Raw genomic sequence first — 12505 nt, 5'->3', positions numbered from 1 at the left:
TCCTTATGAGTTTATGCCACGTGGGATTAAACCATCACACTCTCGGGCCGTGACCGAGTTTCTATTTTCCTCAGTTGAAACTATACCAATCTCTGTTCATGGATCCCTCCTTGCTTCATTTCCGTCACACCCTACTTCCAGCGGTGCTCGACACGAATGCACATATTCACAAACATCATTACCTGAGCAGCTGGTCACGGTGTGCTCGAAGCGGTAGAGATTGTGATTGTGGCGCTAAGGATGATATTGTCTAGACTCCGCCACAGACACGGGACCGCTCTGAAAGCCTGCTTTCCTCGGCACTCTGTTGTTTGCGTTCGCAAACTGGGCTTGCGCGAGCACCACGGGAACTCGGCGAACTGGCAGGCCCACCCATCTCAGCGACTCCTGTAGTCGCGTTACAGCACCTAATTAAACCCCAGTGTATTCACCTTTCACCTTTCAGTAATTACGCAGCCTGTCCCTGAAACCAGGATTTGCCCACTCATTGTCGAGACCATGTGCATCTCCCTGGCTCGCTCATTCCGTGTCTACAAAGTGAAGTCTCAAAGCAGCATTCATACCGTAGGGAACTTGACATCGATCCGGTCAAAGGATAAATAACAGCCCGTTGGAACCCAATTCAGCCCCTCCGCTGGGCGGGCCCCTGCAACTCACTACCACCAAGACACCACCGCTCTCCAATCTCCGGGAGCATCGACCCAGTTGATTGCTCCCTGCTCCCGGCAGCCTGGTGGTCCTGCGATGGGGAGGAAGACCCGAGTCGTGTACTGCGGCCGGCCCGAGAGTCGCGCCGCATGTGGTTTTGAGACGGGTCTCCGGCTGTGGGTGAAAGTCGTGTGTGATGGCCAGCTGAAGGCCCTGGCTTAAGACCACGCGAGTGGTGAGCGGCAGCTGGCGAGCACGGCCCTGGGAAGAAACAGGGGATGCAATCGCTCCGACTACGATGGAAGCGCCGGGCAGTGGGCCGACGAGTGAGTGGTGGGTAACAGTGCATTTCATGGCGTGGCATCTGTGGAAGAGTGGCAGTTTGAGAGGGGAGGAGAGGAGGAGGCGGGGCGCCGTGATAACGAGCGCCTACTGAATGCACTGCCCGGGCGCGGTTCTCAACCGACTGGACACTATCAGTATCACGGCACACCAGGAAGTGACCAGGCTGATCTCGCAGGGGCCCTCGAAGCCTCTATTGCGAGACCCTTTCCGTCAAACCCGGCATCGAACCAGCACATCGCGGTCCTCACACTATCCGAGAGTCCAACTATCCGTTAAGGATCACGCCTAATGGCCCTCGACTGCAACTTAATCCGCGACTTAATCCCCAGTCTCCGCATCCTGGAATCCCGCCCTCTACACAAGGATGTCTCGATAGCCTTGTCCCTGGCGGAACGTCTGTTCTCTAGTTCATCGGCACCTCAATCCCACCAAATCACTTTTTACTCGTACGGCTCTCTGCCCTAGCGTCCGTTGGTATTGACCTTGTGGTACCAAGAACGGACCGCATTGCCGCTTCGTCTGCCGCCAGGAAAGGACAGTCCCGCTGCCCACCTTTCTGGGCTCGGAAGACGTGTCTCGAGCAGCTCAGGTCGTCGTGCTCGGCAATCCCGACGACAACATGACTCCTTCTAGGACCACCCGAAGATCACGTTGTTAAAGACAACAATGAGTCTCAAATCAGTCGAGCCTAGCAAGCCGAACACAACCGCGTTTGGTGGGGTCCGGCCGTGCGACATCAACTTTCCACAAGCTTCAGTCGCCAGACAGTCGGGTCAAAGTGGTGATTCGGAGCATTCTTGTTCGATTGGGTTCCGACCGGCCTGACTGACGCATACGTGATCGAGTCCGGAGAATGGACAGACAATAGTACATCAAAATGCGAAGCACTCTTCGAGATTCGAAGTCGAGGAGAAGCGGTCTTTTGGGGGCTTGTAAGGCGCCCATAACAGGAGTCCTCTCATGGCTTAATACAAAACAGAAAATGTCGTGGTATCTAGCTTGCCGAAACTGAACAACACCTTGCCAAGCCAGGTTTGACTAGGAAAGAAAAGAACTGTAGAACTGTATGTAGTCTGCATGCCACCAGCACGACAGCGTTTGGTAGGCGGTTGCCGCTCGCTGGTACAGCGCCTTGTGGTTGCCCTGATACCGCGAGGTGTCCCGGTCGCCGTTGGGGGCGGCAGAGCCGTCGTTGCCCTCGTCCATCACGTCGGCCGGGGCCGCGTCGTCCGGGCGCAGATCGCGGAGCACCCCGACTTCCGACAGCAGCGCTTGCTTGACGTCGGGATCGTGGATTGGGTTTCGCAGTTGTTGGGCCAAGTACTTGAGGTCCTGTAAGACGCGCGCACAGTCCTTGGCGTACTCGTTGCCCGTCTTGGCTTCCGTCTCGAACACCTCAATGGCCCACCCGACATCGTCTATGTCCTGAGTTCGGAGGTTCACAAACACCATCTGGTGCATTGTGAGAACGATGGCCGCGTTGAAGATGTTGTGCAGATCTGGTAGGAGCAACTTCTGCTGCGGGCTGTGGAGGCGCATCAACCGGCCTAGTCGGAGGTTGCGCCGGGCGGCATCGCTGCAGGCGCGGATGGGATCGATCTGCGACTGCATAACCTCGATATCGAAGGGATGATCGATGCAGACGATGCTGGCAATAGCCTTCCAGACCGCCATAAGCATTGCCGGCCGGACGGCAAGGATGACGAGCTGCCTCGAATGTTAGCGTGCTCCCGTCGAGATGCGCTGAGGACGTACCTGGTTGTAGCTCATGTGCAACGCCCAGCAGGCCCGGTCGTGTCCGAAGCTGGCTGCGCCGCTCAGTAGAGCGGCCGGACCCTGTCCAAATGAAGCAGCTTGTGTGAACAGATCGACCGGGATAAGCGTCAACGGGTCTGCAGGGAGCTGGAGCGAGGGCGGGAGGTTCTCCCGCCACCGCGAAAGCATCTCCAGCGCCTTTCCGACGCGAACGGTGGCCTTTGTCAGGAGATCGGGCAATCCAGCCTCCCGGTAGCTGCTATACACAATGTAGTCGGAGATCTTGCACAGTTCCACGTGGGCACGGAGGCCATCAGGGGAAGGGAGTCCGCTGGGACCGTGTCAGCACACACAAGGACAGGCGGGACCGGTAGGGAGAATACGTACGGGCACTCCCGAGGAAGGGGAAGTGTGATGGCGTCATCCGGGGTTGAGGGCGGTCGGCCCATGACACAGCCAAGCCACCTAAACGCACTATTAGCATACGGGCCATGCGTAAGCCGACACAATCTCACCTACCTATCCAGGACGTAGACGGTCCAGAAGGTCCTCACGCCAATCTCGTTGCCGGAACCCCCCTTGTGAAGGCCATGCATAACGCTGACTGTCATGGCATTGCTAATGGCCATGTAAGCTGCGTCTCGGCGGTTATTCTCGACCAGGTACAGGGTCACGAGGGCCAGCACGGCGATGTCGTGGATGGTGTACGTGGTGCGGTCCAGCAGGTTGCCGAGAAGAGACCGGGCCCTTGCAAAGTACTTCGCCTAGCTGGCCATCGACGGCTGACCCGGGCTCTCTCAAGTTCAGCAAGCGGGCGAAGGCAAAGGCGGTGTGATACAGGGCAAGTGGACGATGGTGGGGGCCGGGATGTGTCACGCCGCCGGGACCCTGCATCGAGGGGAGGGACGCGAGCGAGAGGATGTGCTGCACGTCCTCAAAAGGCCAGAACATTATGCCGCCGCTCGCAAAGGCGCCATTTCCGTCCTGTACGAAGTAGCGGACTTGCGACAGGGCGGCGGTAATGTCGGCCTCTGGAGGCAGAGCGAGCGGGTCAACATTGACGGGCATCATCATCGGCTTGGAATCATGCGTCTGGTACTGGCCAACGGAGCCGAGAAAGGCGGAGCCGGCCGATCCCTCTCCCGACTCGCCGTCGAGCACTTGGGCCAGAGGGGTGGCTGTGGCGATCAACTCCTTGAGAGTGTCAAGGAAGGTTGCTCCGGAAGTCTCGCCGAGATAACGGGTAGTGCCCGCTGGATCAGCAAGCATCCTGCCGTCGATCCCGCCGGGTCGGATGGAGTGCTGTACCTCTCCATTGGGAGACAGCGAGTCGGCCGCTTCGGCGCGGGAGGATGATGCCGCGGGGGAGGCGAGCTGCTGGCCGGCATCCAACAGGCGTCCGCTCTGCTCCGTCGCGGCCAGCTGACGCTCAAGCGACGCGCACCGGCGCCGCAGTGATTCCAGCTCGGCCCGGGGGATGGTCACCCTCTCAACGGGCTCCGGGTACAGGCAATCGCGCTGAGCGGTGGTGCACTGACGGCATGGCCGCTCGCCGCTGCACTTGATGCGGCGCACATTACAGCTATTGCAGCTGCAGTCGTGGAACAGGCTCACCGTTAGCGGGGCGCGAAACAGTAAGAGAGGAGTGGCAAAAAGAGGGAAGGGAACGGAAACGGGCGAAGCAAGAGAGAACAGAGAGGCCCTCACTTACGCGGTGGCCACACGCTTCCGCTCATCGGGTGCGACCTTCTTCCTGCGAGGATTGACGGGCAGGCGATGAAACGGCGACGGCGTCGTGGTTGAGGAGCTGTCCGGGTTTGCGGACGAATTCGACGGCCTCGGCATGTTCTGGCATCGGATTCGTGGGGTGTTCGAGAAGACTGGGCGACTCGATGATGGCGCGGCAGATGGGATTAAGCTTTCGGTGTCTGTACCCGTGGTGGAGGAAGGAACGGGGCGAGGTCGGGTTCTCTGGCGGGGAAAATCAGGTTAGACGGTGGGGCCAACGGGGACCAAACCTCCTCCTGACCCCTGCCCCACGAAGCCGGGCCCTTTCCCCCCACACCCCAAACTGATCGAGTTGCAGCTGCTGATTGGCCGCTGCTGCTCAACATCGAGAACGAGGCAGGGGCCCCCCCCCTCCCCGAGCAATCTTAGGGAAGTTTTTGTGCTGGTCGGTGGGCGGCTTGGGAAGGCAGAGCTCCTCAGGGTGGGGGACCTGCCCATCAGCATCGCTTAACTTGCTTGGGACGATCTACCCGATCAGGACATTTGCATTTTGCTACAGGCACCGATTCGGCTCATGCATACACTACCAGCCTACCTGAGTCATCTGCAGCGTATGAACTCCGGCAGAGTTTGAATTCATGTCGGGTAATTACACTGCGCAGTACTACGGCATTGTATGTACTGTACATGTACATACATACATACCGATCCAACCGATTTCAATCTTACATTAGGAGGCGCCGCCCTCTGCCGGCTCACCGAACTGCAGCGTGGCACGGCCAACGCCGCCGCGTCGAAGTGCATCCGGATGAAGAAGGGCCCTCGCGGCAGCCGGGGCGCATACTCGGGCCGGTTTGTTCATACACAAGTAATCCGTACATACAGCTGGCTGCGATCCGATGACGCGCCGAGACCACCCCGGCCGTTAGAGCCCAGGACGAGAGTGCGCTTCCCCGGGACGGCCTGTTGCCGCTGAGCCAAGCCACGATGAGCGGGGGGCAGGCACGCAGGTGCCGATGAGGAACACATACTGGACGACGTACAGGGCTGCATACCTGGATGCATTGGTTGATGCCGTGACCAGTGCGATCAGCCCGGTCAGCGTGAAAATGATGGCAGCTGTGATGCAGTAGCCCCGCTCGCTGCGGCGATCCGAGCTCAATGCGAACAGGTAACTGCGCCGCACATGGCTGGAGGGACTGACGTCTGCGGGCCGGTTAGCGGAGTCGCTTTTTCATGCAAACTCGCGGGGATTGGATGAGTCGTTCGGACAGAGTTGGCTTCAATTGCCTGACACTCACCCCCGTTTTGGGAGGGGAGGAGAGGGGGGGGGAACATGGTCAAGGGTACTTGCGCGGGCGCTGGGCGCGGATGTTGAACGCCAGCGCGGACCACAGATTCCGGTCCTTGGCAGCTTCTAGGGTGGCTTTTTTTCTCTCTCTCCGTAAGCCAGGTGGCGAAATCTGCGAGTACATCGCATTTCTCACACCAACATCCCGCGAAAGACGCGTTCCTGTTTGGCCAGGAACCAAGCCGTGTAGGGCCTTGCAGGAAGCCACAGCCATGAGACCAGGGTTAGTCAGCAGGTGACGGCGCCCTCGACGATGAGCCAAAGTTGCTAGGCGTTCAGCGAGTCATGAGGGATCAGGAAATTTGCCATGTGCAGCAAGGAAAAGCGGAAAACTGAATCGTGCGAAACCTACATTGCGCCCAGGAAAACGCGCTGGCAATGGCGTAATTACTCTCCCTAAGAACAAACTAATCTGGATTTCCAGTCCGATTAATGAATTGGGAAGACGCCAAATAATATGACGGCCATCGGGGTAGAAGCCCGCTTCGGACAGACCGATGATCAAACCGATAAGAAGCAGAAGAGTTCGGGAGACAGCTAGCGCACGCCATGGTCTCCACGTTCCCATCGCAGAGTATGTAATTCCTCGTCCCTTGGTTGCTACAAAGGCCCCGGCTGACTTGTGTACGGAGGAAGTGCGTGCGTCTTGTCAAATCTGATTGGCAAGAGGCTTGCCTCATCAAGCGAAAGCTGGGTCTAGGTCCTCACCATCAGGGTGGGCATCCGGTGTCTCGGTCCCAGCCACCCTGCTGCGGCTGATGCTGCGCCTAAGAGCGCCTGCAAGACCACCAAGGGTGACGGAGGAAAGGGAGCCCGAAGGCCGAGGTCATCTGAAAGTGCCCTAATTAATGTTCGTCAGCGGCGCCTAGGAATAAAATAATTCGCGTAATTAACACTACGAAGCACTCAGCACACGTTCATTCCCAACCGTGTCTTTACTGCTCTAGACTATTTGGGAGGGTCCATCCTGTGTCTAGGCGTTCCCGACATTGCCTGTTAATTAATACTAATAGTAAGGAGCTCAGAACCGCCTTCCCGTAGCGAAGGGCTAAGCAAGGACGTCGATTGCTTGAATGTTGCAGCCAGGAGCCCGAGATCTCTACGGATTGGCCCATGGCAGGATCACACCGGCAAGCCGGAGTTTCGACGTAGGCAAATGCGCGATGATGCAGTCAACAAATGGTCAGCCATAGCATTGGGAGATTAATTTACTCGTTCAAGTTGAACTGGGCGTCCGCACAGTTGGACGAGGCGTTCCGGCTACGCCGTAAAACTAGGAGGCTAACGAGGTACCTGAAGTAACCGCTCATCCTTCCGTGATTGTACCCGTATTTGTTCTGTTGAGTTTTACGGACTTGAAGAACGTCAGCTAAGGTCTCGACGAAGCGACGCAGCCGACGATCCCAGAGTCACAGGCTGCTTGAAAAGATGGTTTTGGCAGCTCGGCTAAGTATGTAAGTATGAAGGGGCTGAGACAACATTTGGACCATTGCACCCTAAGACATGACTGCATGCAACTTCCCAATCCACTTGTTGGTTTGGTGTGCATGCGGCGGCCATGCACCGCTTTTCAATTCAGGTTTCATGCACATATGTCTTGGTCGGAGCCACGCGGTCTCTGCTCGCTTCTGCTCGTTTCTGCTCAAGCGGGGGCACACCGGTGAATCATGCCGACTGTAGCGGTGTTGCAGGGCGTCTGTCAACGACAATCCGTCTGAACCCTGGTTCTTAAAGCTCGCGATCCTGAGCTTCTCTTGTAGAGAGAGGGGTCAAATGCCAAGACCTCGTCGTATTGTAATGTACGTCCGTACATACATAAGAACCTACTGAGAATTGTCGAGTTCCTGGGTATCTTCCCTAATTAACGTGGCTATGTCGAGAAGCATGCCGTGCCGTGAAGTGTGTTTGGATCGCCGGATCCCGTGCCCGGTTCTTGCTTTCTACGGAGTAATTATAGCGGCGCAAACAAATACTTGTGCTGAACATGGGCCTCTCAGAGTTGCAGAGTAGAGACCACGTACCCGCCGTAGGAAACCTCGCATGGGCACGAATGAAAGGGAGGCCCATACACTGGTTTTGTGTCACTAGACGGCTGGTGCATGCCAAAGCACTTGCCTGGCTTGTCTCCGGGGTTTAATCCCGTTGCTCCAACCGCCGCAACTTGCTTTTTGCTTATAGTAATTATGTAATTACTACCCGGAACGAAGGAAGGCGTTCCAATTTTCCAGGATCACGTTCTAGTTGTCTAATTACGCTTCCCTCGCCAACTTTCTACAAGTCCTTACAACAACCCTACCACCAGATCGCTGCCCACGATATTGAAAAAAATGTTGTCTGTTTCAAGTTTCAAGTTAGTTGTAATTACTGGTGTTTCCATAGCCACCACTTCCCTTCTTCCCGGTTGGTTCGCTTCATTCGCCGGGGACAGGGACCGGACCGTTCCGGCCCCGGCACACTCACGGGGAATGCTTCCGATTCAGATGGCGCATTCCTGGCGGCGACCTGTTCGTCTCCTGCCTTTTTCGGTCGTCACTCTTGTGTTCACAGCAGGCCTACACAGGGTCTCGATCACGAAGCCAACATTGTAATAAGTGCTTGATTTAATTACTGCTTTTTACTGCTTTTTAGCATGCGCAGTCACCAGTATTACTGTATAGTTACCAAGACATCTCTGCATCTGTGGATAGCCTTACTGCGTACTGCATCCGTATGTATGTAGCTTTGCACAAACAATACACCCATTCACTAAGCCTCCGTTGCCCCCGACCCGCGATCCCAGACGAAAAGCGGGATTCGACAAACCTGCGGCGGACCCTTTCTACCAAAAGTGTGGAAAGGGGCCGCCGGCCTTGGATGACCTTCCCGACGCGATCCGCGCCATCTGGGCACCCCTTGTCCTGCCAATTAATTATTACGGCCCCGGTCTTCACGACCATTGACGACGAAACGGAGCATTTGCCGCCGCCGGGCGAACTCCTTCATGCCGGGCCGCTCGGGAAGCGGATTTGCATCCTTGATCTCGACAACCTGCGACTTCAACGAGGATGGGAACATCTTCTCCAACCGGTTGCCCTCGTGGGAGAACCTAGCAAGCTCGGCCGTCGGCTTTCTTAGGCGCTGCCTGTAATTATGCCATGATACACGGCTACTCGTACAAGTTCATCCGCACGCCCAAGCAATGCCGACCGCGCTCCGCACTGGGGCCGAGGTTGTCTTCACACGCGAGATGCTTATCCAATTCGACATTGTCGTCACGGTCGACTCGGATACCATGTTTGCGACCCCCCAGGTGCCTCTGGAGTGGCTGCTCGACTACTGGAGGATCGGACCCGACGCCCTAGTTGCCATGGCGGACGACCGGGTTTTCCCGAGTTCGACCACAACGTCATGGCTGCCATCACATCGCTGCTCGCGCAGGCCGCCTTCAAGCAGCCGGGCACGGTTGAGGACTACCGGAGCATGGTGTTGGATGGAGCGCAGATCCTCGATAGACCGCACATCTGCGGGCGGCTTGATGTCCGTGTTTTCCTCCTGTTGCAATCACCTCGATGGTATAGCTAAATACCTCTTTCTTGTTTAGATCCCCCGTTCCCACTGCACCCCCCGTCATATTGGAAATAAAACAAGTCAAACCTAAAAAGAAAAATCAGATGCCTGGTGGCTTTTTTGGGCTACCTCCACGAGCCTGGATAAACAAAAAAGAGCGATGCCAGGTACATATTTGTGGGATATATACCTAATTACGTGTGAAGCGTGCGATAATTATCGCCATGGGTCCCGGGCAGGGCGTAAGTTTCTTCCCAGGGCTCTCCTCTGTACGGTCAACATGGAAGTAAATTAGTTATTGAATAATTAGTCGTTTGGTTGTTTCTCCCGTTTTCTATCTTGTGACCATGAAATGATAGTCCACAAACACAAAGTGAGAGGGAGGTTTCGAGATGGTCCGAGACGCTGGTCAAGGCAAGGTAATTATCACTAATAATTATTATCACTAACCCCCCCTTGGGCTCTTGGAGTCCTCGGTGGCGCCTCCCACGCGCTATGATCCACCTTCCATACGGCCCGTCGGCAAAGTCGCGCAGGAAGCGCCTGCGAACCCTCTTAACCCACCCGCTGCTTGCGAACAGAGTCGTTCATGGTGCCGTCCGGGAAGAAGACGACGTGGTCCGAGCAGCGTCTCGTCGGGCAGGCCGGGAGGAGCATGGCTCTTGGGGAGCCCGGGGCCCGACGATGAGCGAGGTAATGGGCGGGAACGCTGGCCGGGTTGCCGGTTGTGGTTCGAAGTGGTGGTGGCTCCGGTCGATGGCCTTTATGGCGTCGAGGTCGACACCGGCGTTGCAGAGAATCTCGCTGACGTCCGTTGTCCACGTTGGATCTCCCAGCCTAGGCAGCGCAGGTTCCTGCGCAGGTTCCGGCGCCGGACGGCCGGGCTCGGGTTCTGCGGCTCATTGCGGATGCCGGGGTCTAAGAGCAGAGAGCGCTGCAGGCCGGGGATGCCGGACAGGAAAGCAGATGGGTAACCTTGGCCAGCCGGTGTAGCCTGCCTAGATGGCTTCCTCCAGATACTGGTGTTACATCATCCGGACACCCGGAAAATGGTAGGTACCTTAAATAATTAGTCTAACTTACGTGACTTGTTAATTAAACTCTAACCGAGTAGGGGTTAACGGTACCGTTGGAGACAGGCAAGCATAAAAGTGACAGTGCTGGGAGGACTTTATCACTCCCTCCGGTGTCAAAGTCACGAGCTGATCATTCTTTGCGGCTCTGAACCCGGTGGGGTTCCTTCTCCAGCACGTAGTCGAGGACGGCTCTCGGATGGCTGTCCAGCCAGGCGATCTGCTCGCTTGCCCAGCGGTAGGTGCTGTCGATAAGTTCGTAGTCCTCGACCCAGGCGCGGAACCAGCCGGTCATGAGCTCGGACCTGGTTGGCGGGTCGAGCTCGGTGTCCAGCCAGTCGCGGTAGCGCTCGAACCGGAGACGGAGATCGTCGAGGGCGCGGTCGAAATGGGAGATGGAAAGGTCAAAGCTGGCGGCGATCTGCAGACCCTCGAGGATCCTGTCGGCCACGTGCCGGTGCTTCCCGAGCCAGGGACTGGCGGTCAGGGACCTGTGCGAGTAAAAGTCGCGACAGAGCAGCCGCCAGCCGATCCGGATATAGTACTCCATCATTTCGCGGTAGTCGCGGAGGCATTCGCGGACCCTGGAATAGAGCTCCTTGGCGAGCCGGTCCGGGTCCCGGTGCGTCTCGAGGTGGCAGTGGTCGCAGAGGACGGGACCGTCGGTCGGGCCGAAGCGGCCCATGTAGTAGTGGCACAGGAACTGCCGGAGGGCGGCGTACTCCTGCCAAGTCCCGCAGGACGGGCAGCGGACGGTGTATAGGGTGTGGTGTATGGCGTCCGAGGTGATGCGGAGGGCTCTCCAGTATCTCGGGAGCCGATCCGGAGGGCTGATCAGGCCCGGGTACAACCTCTCGAGAAAGTAGGGAAACTTTGCGTGCCGGCTCTTGAACACCGGGACGGGCGTTCCGCCGGCCGGGTCGTGCAGGAACTTGCCGCGGGATGACATGTTTCCGTTCCGGTACAGACACTCGATGCACCTGCGCTTGTGGCGGCCGGTGCCGACCAGGTGCCTCATGGCCTCGGCCTCGGCCTCGGGATCGCGGGGCCGGGGCACCAGGGCGAAGGGGTGGTGGTCGGGCGGGTTGGGGGGCGGCTCGTGGCGGCGGTTGACCACCTTGCGCCACCGGTCGCGCTCCTCCTCCTCGCGGGCGGCCCTCTCCCGGATGCGCCTCCACCGGGCGGCGGGCTCGAGCCGCTCCCAGTCCGTGACGGCGGCCTTCCGGGCCTCGACGCTGCCCGGGGGCGGCTTGCGGTAGGGGCGGCGGAGGATGGCCGGGTTGTCGAACATCATGTGGGTGAGCAGCTTCATGCAGCCGCAGCAGGCGTACCGTGCCGTCTTCCACTCGCCGCTCTCGCAGGGCGGCGACAGCGTCTGGCTGACCTCGTCAAAGACGGGCACCAGGCCGCCGTGCTCGGGCGTCAGCTCGAGGGCCAGCAGCCGCTGCACCAAGTCGTGGCGGTTCGGGTTGATGAAGGCCCGCCAGGACCTCGACGTCTGCGAGAGCGAGATGAGGCTGATTGGGTCCAGCTGCTGCACGATGAGCTCGACGATCTCGGCCGGCATGTTGGCGCCGAGGAGCAGCGCCATGGCTCGGGTTTTATTTATTATTAATTAATATGGTGGCGTGACTGCTGGCGTATTATTGTAATGAATCTGTACACACAGTAGTCCTTAATCCGTAAATCTGTATATATGCATGTACGGACATACACACCTGCACATATACCTCTGTGCGTGCTGGTTGGTGTCTCTCGTGATGTGCGGAGGCAGGGTAGATGGAGATCGGAGATCCCTGTGCGCTCTGCGGGGTGTTGCTCCTCTGTGACGTTTGTTAAATGCTATTACGGAGTCGTACGGATTAGTACACGAAGAATTTACGGAGTCGCTCTCCTAAGTAGTTAGTACTTAGTAGGAATGGATTAATCTGTCCCATTAGTTCATGTGATTGGTTACCGCACTACGAATGCGTGGTATAAAAGTACAGTAATTAATCTGTACATACACATTCCGTATGATGCACACGACTTCCAAAAAAACTCTCGGGCTGTGTGATTT

At 57.5% G+C, this 12505-nt stretch overlaps 5 protein-coding genes across 5 annotated transcripts; 1 reads left to right on the top strand and 4 right to left on the bottom strand.

Annotated features, from left to right (window-relative positions):
• Positions 1-6: 6 nt before the first annotated feature.
• P884DRAFT_319421 (uncharacterized protein) lies at positions 7-1002 on the bottom strand (the record flags this gene model as incomplete). Its single annotated transcript, XM_069445355.1, has 4 exons — positions 7-234; positions 269-387; positions 564-652; positions 759-1002. The coding sequence occupies 4 exons, from the start codon at positions 1000-1002 to the stop codon at positions 195-197; spliced, it is 492 nt and encodes a 163-aa protein (XP_069293482.1). The 3' UTR covers positions 7-194.
• Positions 1003-2031: 1029 nt separating this feature from the next.
• P884DRAFT_281121 (uncharacterized protein) lies at positions 2032-5116 on the bottom strand (the record flags this gene model as incomplete). The annotated part of the gene is made up of 7 exons (XM_069443502.1): positions 2032-2700; positions 2749-3007; positions 3136-3213; positions 3268-3495; positions 3536-4339; positions 4460-4719; positions 5072-5116. 7 exons carry the CDS (start codon positions 5114-5116, stop codon positions 2032-2034), a joined length of 2343 nt encoding a protein of 780 aa, XP_069293481.1.
• Positions 5117-5206: 90 nt separating this feature from the next.
• Positions 5207-5814, bottom strand: P884DRAFT_273346 (uncharacterized protein; the record flags this gene model as incomplete). The annotated part of the gene is made up of 4 exons (XM_069442581.1): positions 5207-5319; positions 5360-5439; positions 5532-5682; positions 5778-5814. 4 exons carry the CDS (start codon positions 5812-5814, stop codon positions 5207-5209), a joined length of 381 nt encoding a protein of 126 aa, XP_069293480.1.
• Positions 5815-8551: 2737 nt separating this feature from the next.
• On the top strand, positions 8552-9701 carry P884DRAFT_265155 (uncharacterized protein). Its single transcript, XM_069441916.1, has one exon. The coding sequence runs from the start codon at positions 9006-9008 to the stop codon at positions 9405-9407; it is 402 nt and encodes a 133-aa protein (XP_069293479.1). The 5' UTR covers positions 8552-9005; the 3' UTR covers positions 9408-9701.
• Positions 9702-10449: 748 nt separating this feature from the next.
• P884DRAFT_100610 (uncharacterized protein) lies at positions 10450-12378 on the bottom strand. Its single transcript, XM_069437020.1, has 2 exons — positions 12329-12378; positions 10450-12269 (listed from the first exon to the last, which is right to left on the bottom strand). Exon 2 carries the CDS (start codon positions 12035-12037, stop codon positions 10580-10582), a length of 1458 nt encoding a protein of 485 aa, XP_069293478.1. The 5' UTR covers positions 12038-12269; positions 12329-12378; the 3' UTR covers positions 10450-10579.
• Between the last annotated feature and the right edge of the window lie 127 nt (positions 12379-12505).

Source organism: Thermothelomyces heterothallicus (assembly GCF_042370625.1).
Source record: "Thermothelomyces heterothallicus CBS 202.75 unplaced genomic scaffold P884_scaffold_41, whole genome shotgun sequence".
In the NCBI taxonomy this organism is placed as follows: Eukaryota; Fungi; Ascomycota; class Sordariomycetes; order Sordariales; family Chaetomiaceae; genus Thermothelomyces; species Thermothelomyces heterothallicus.
Note: the sequence above shows the minus strand (reverse complement) of the source record. Positions and strands in the feature narration are given on the sequence as shown.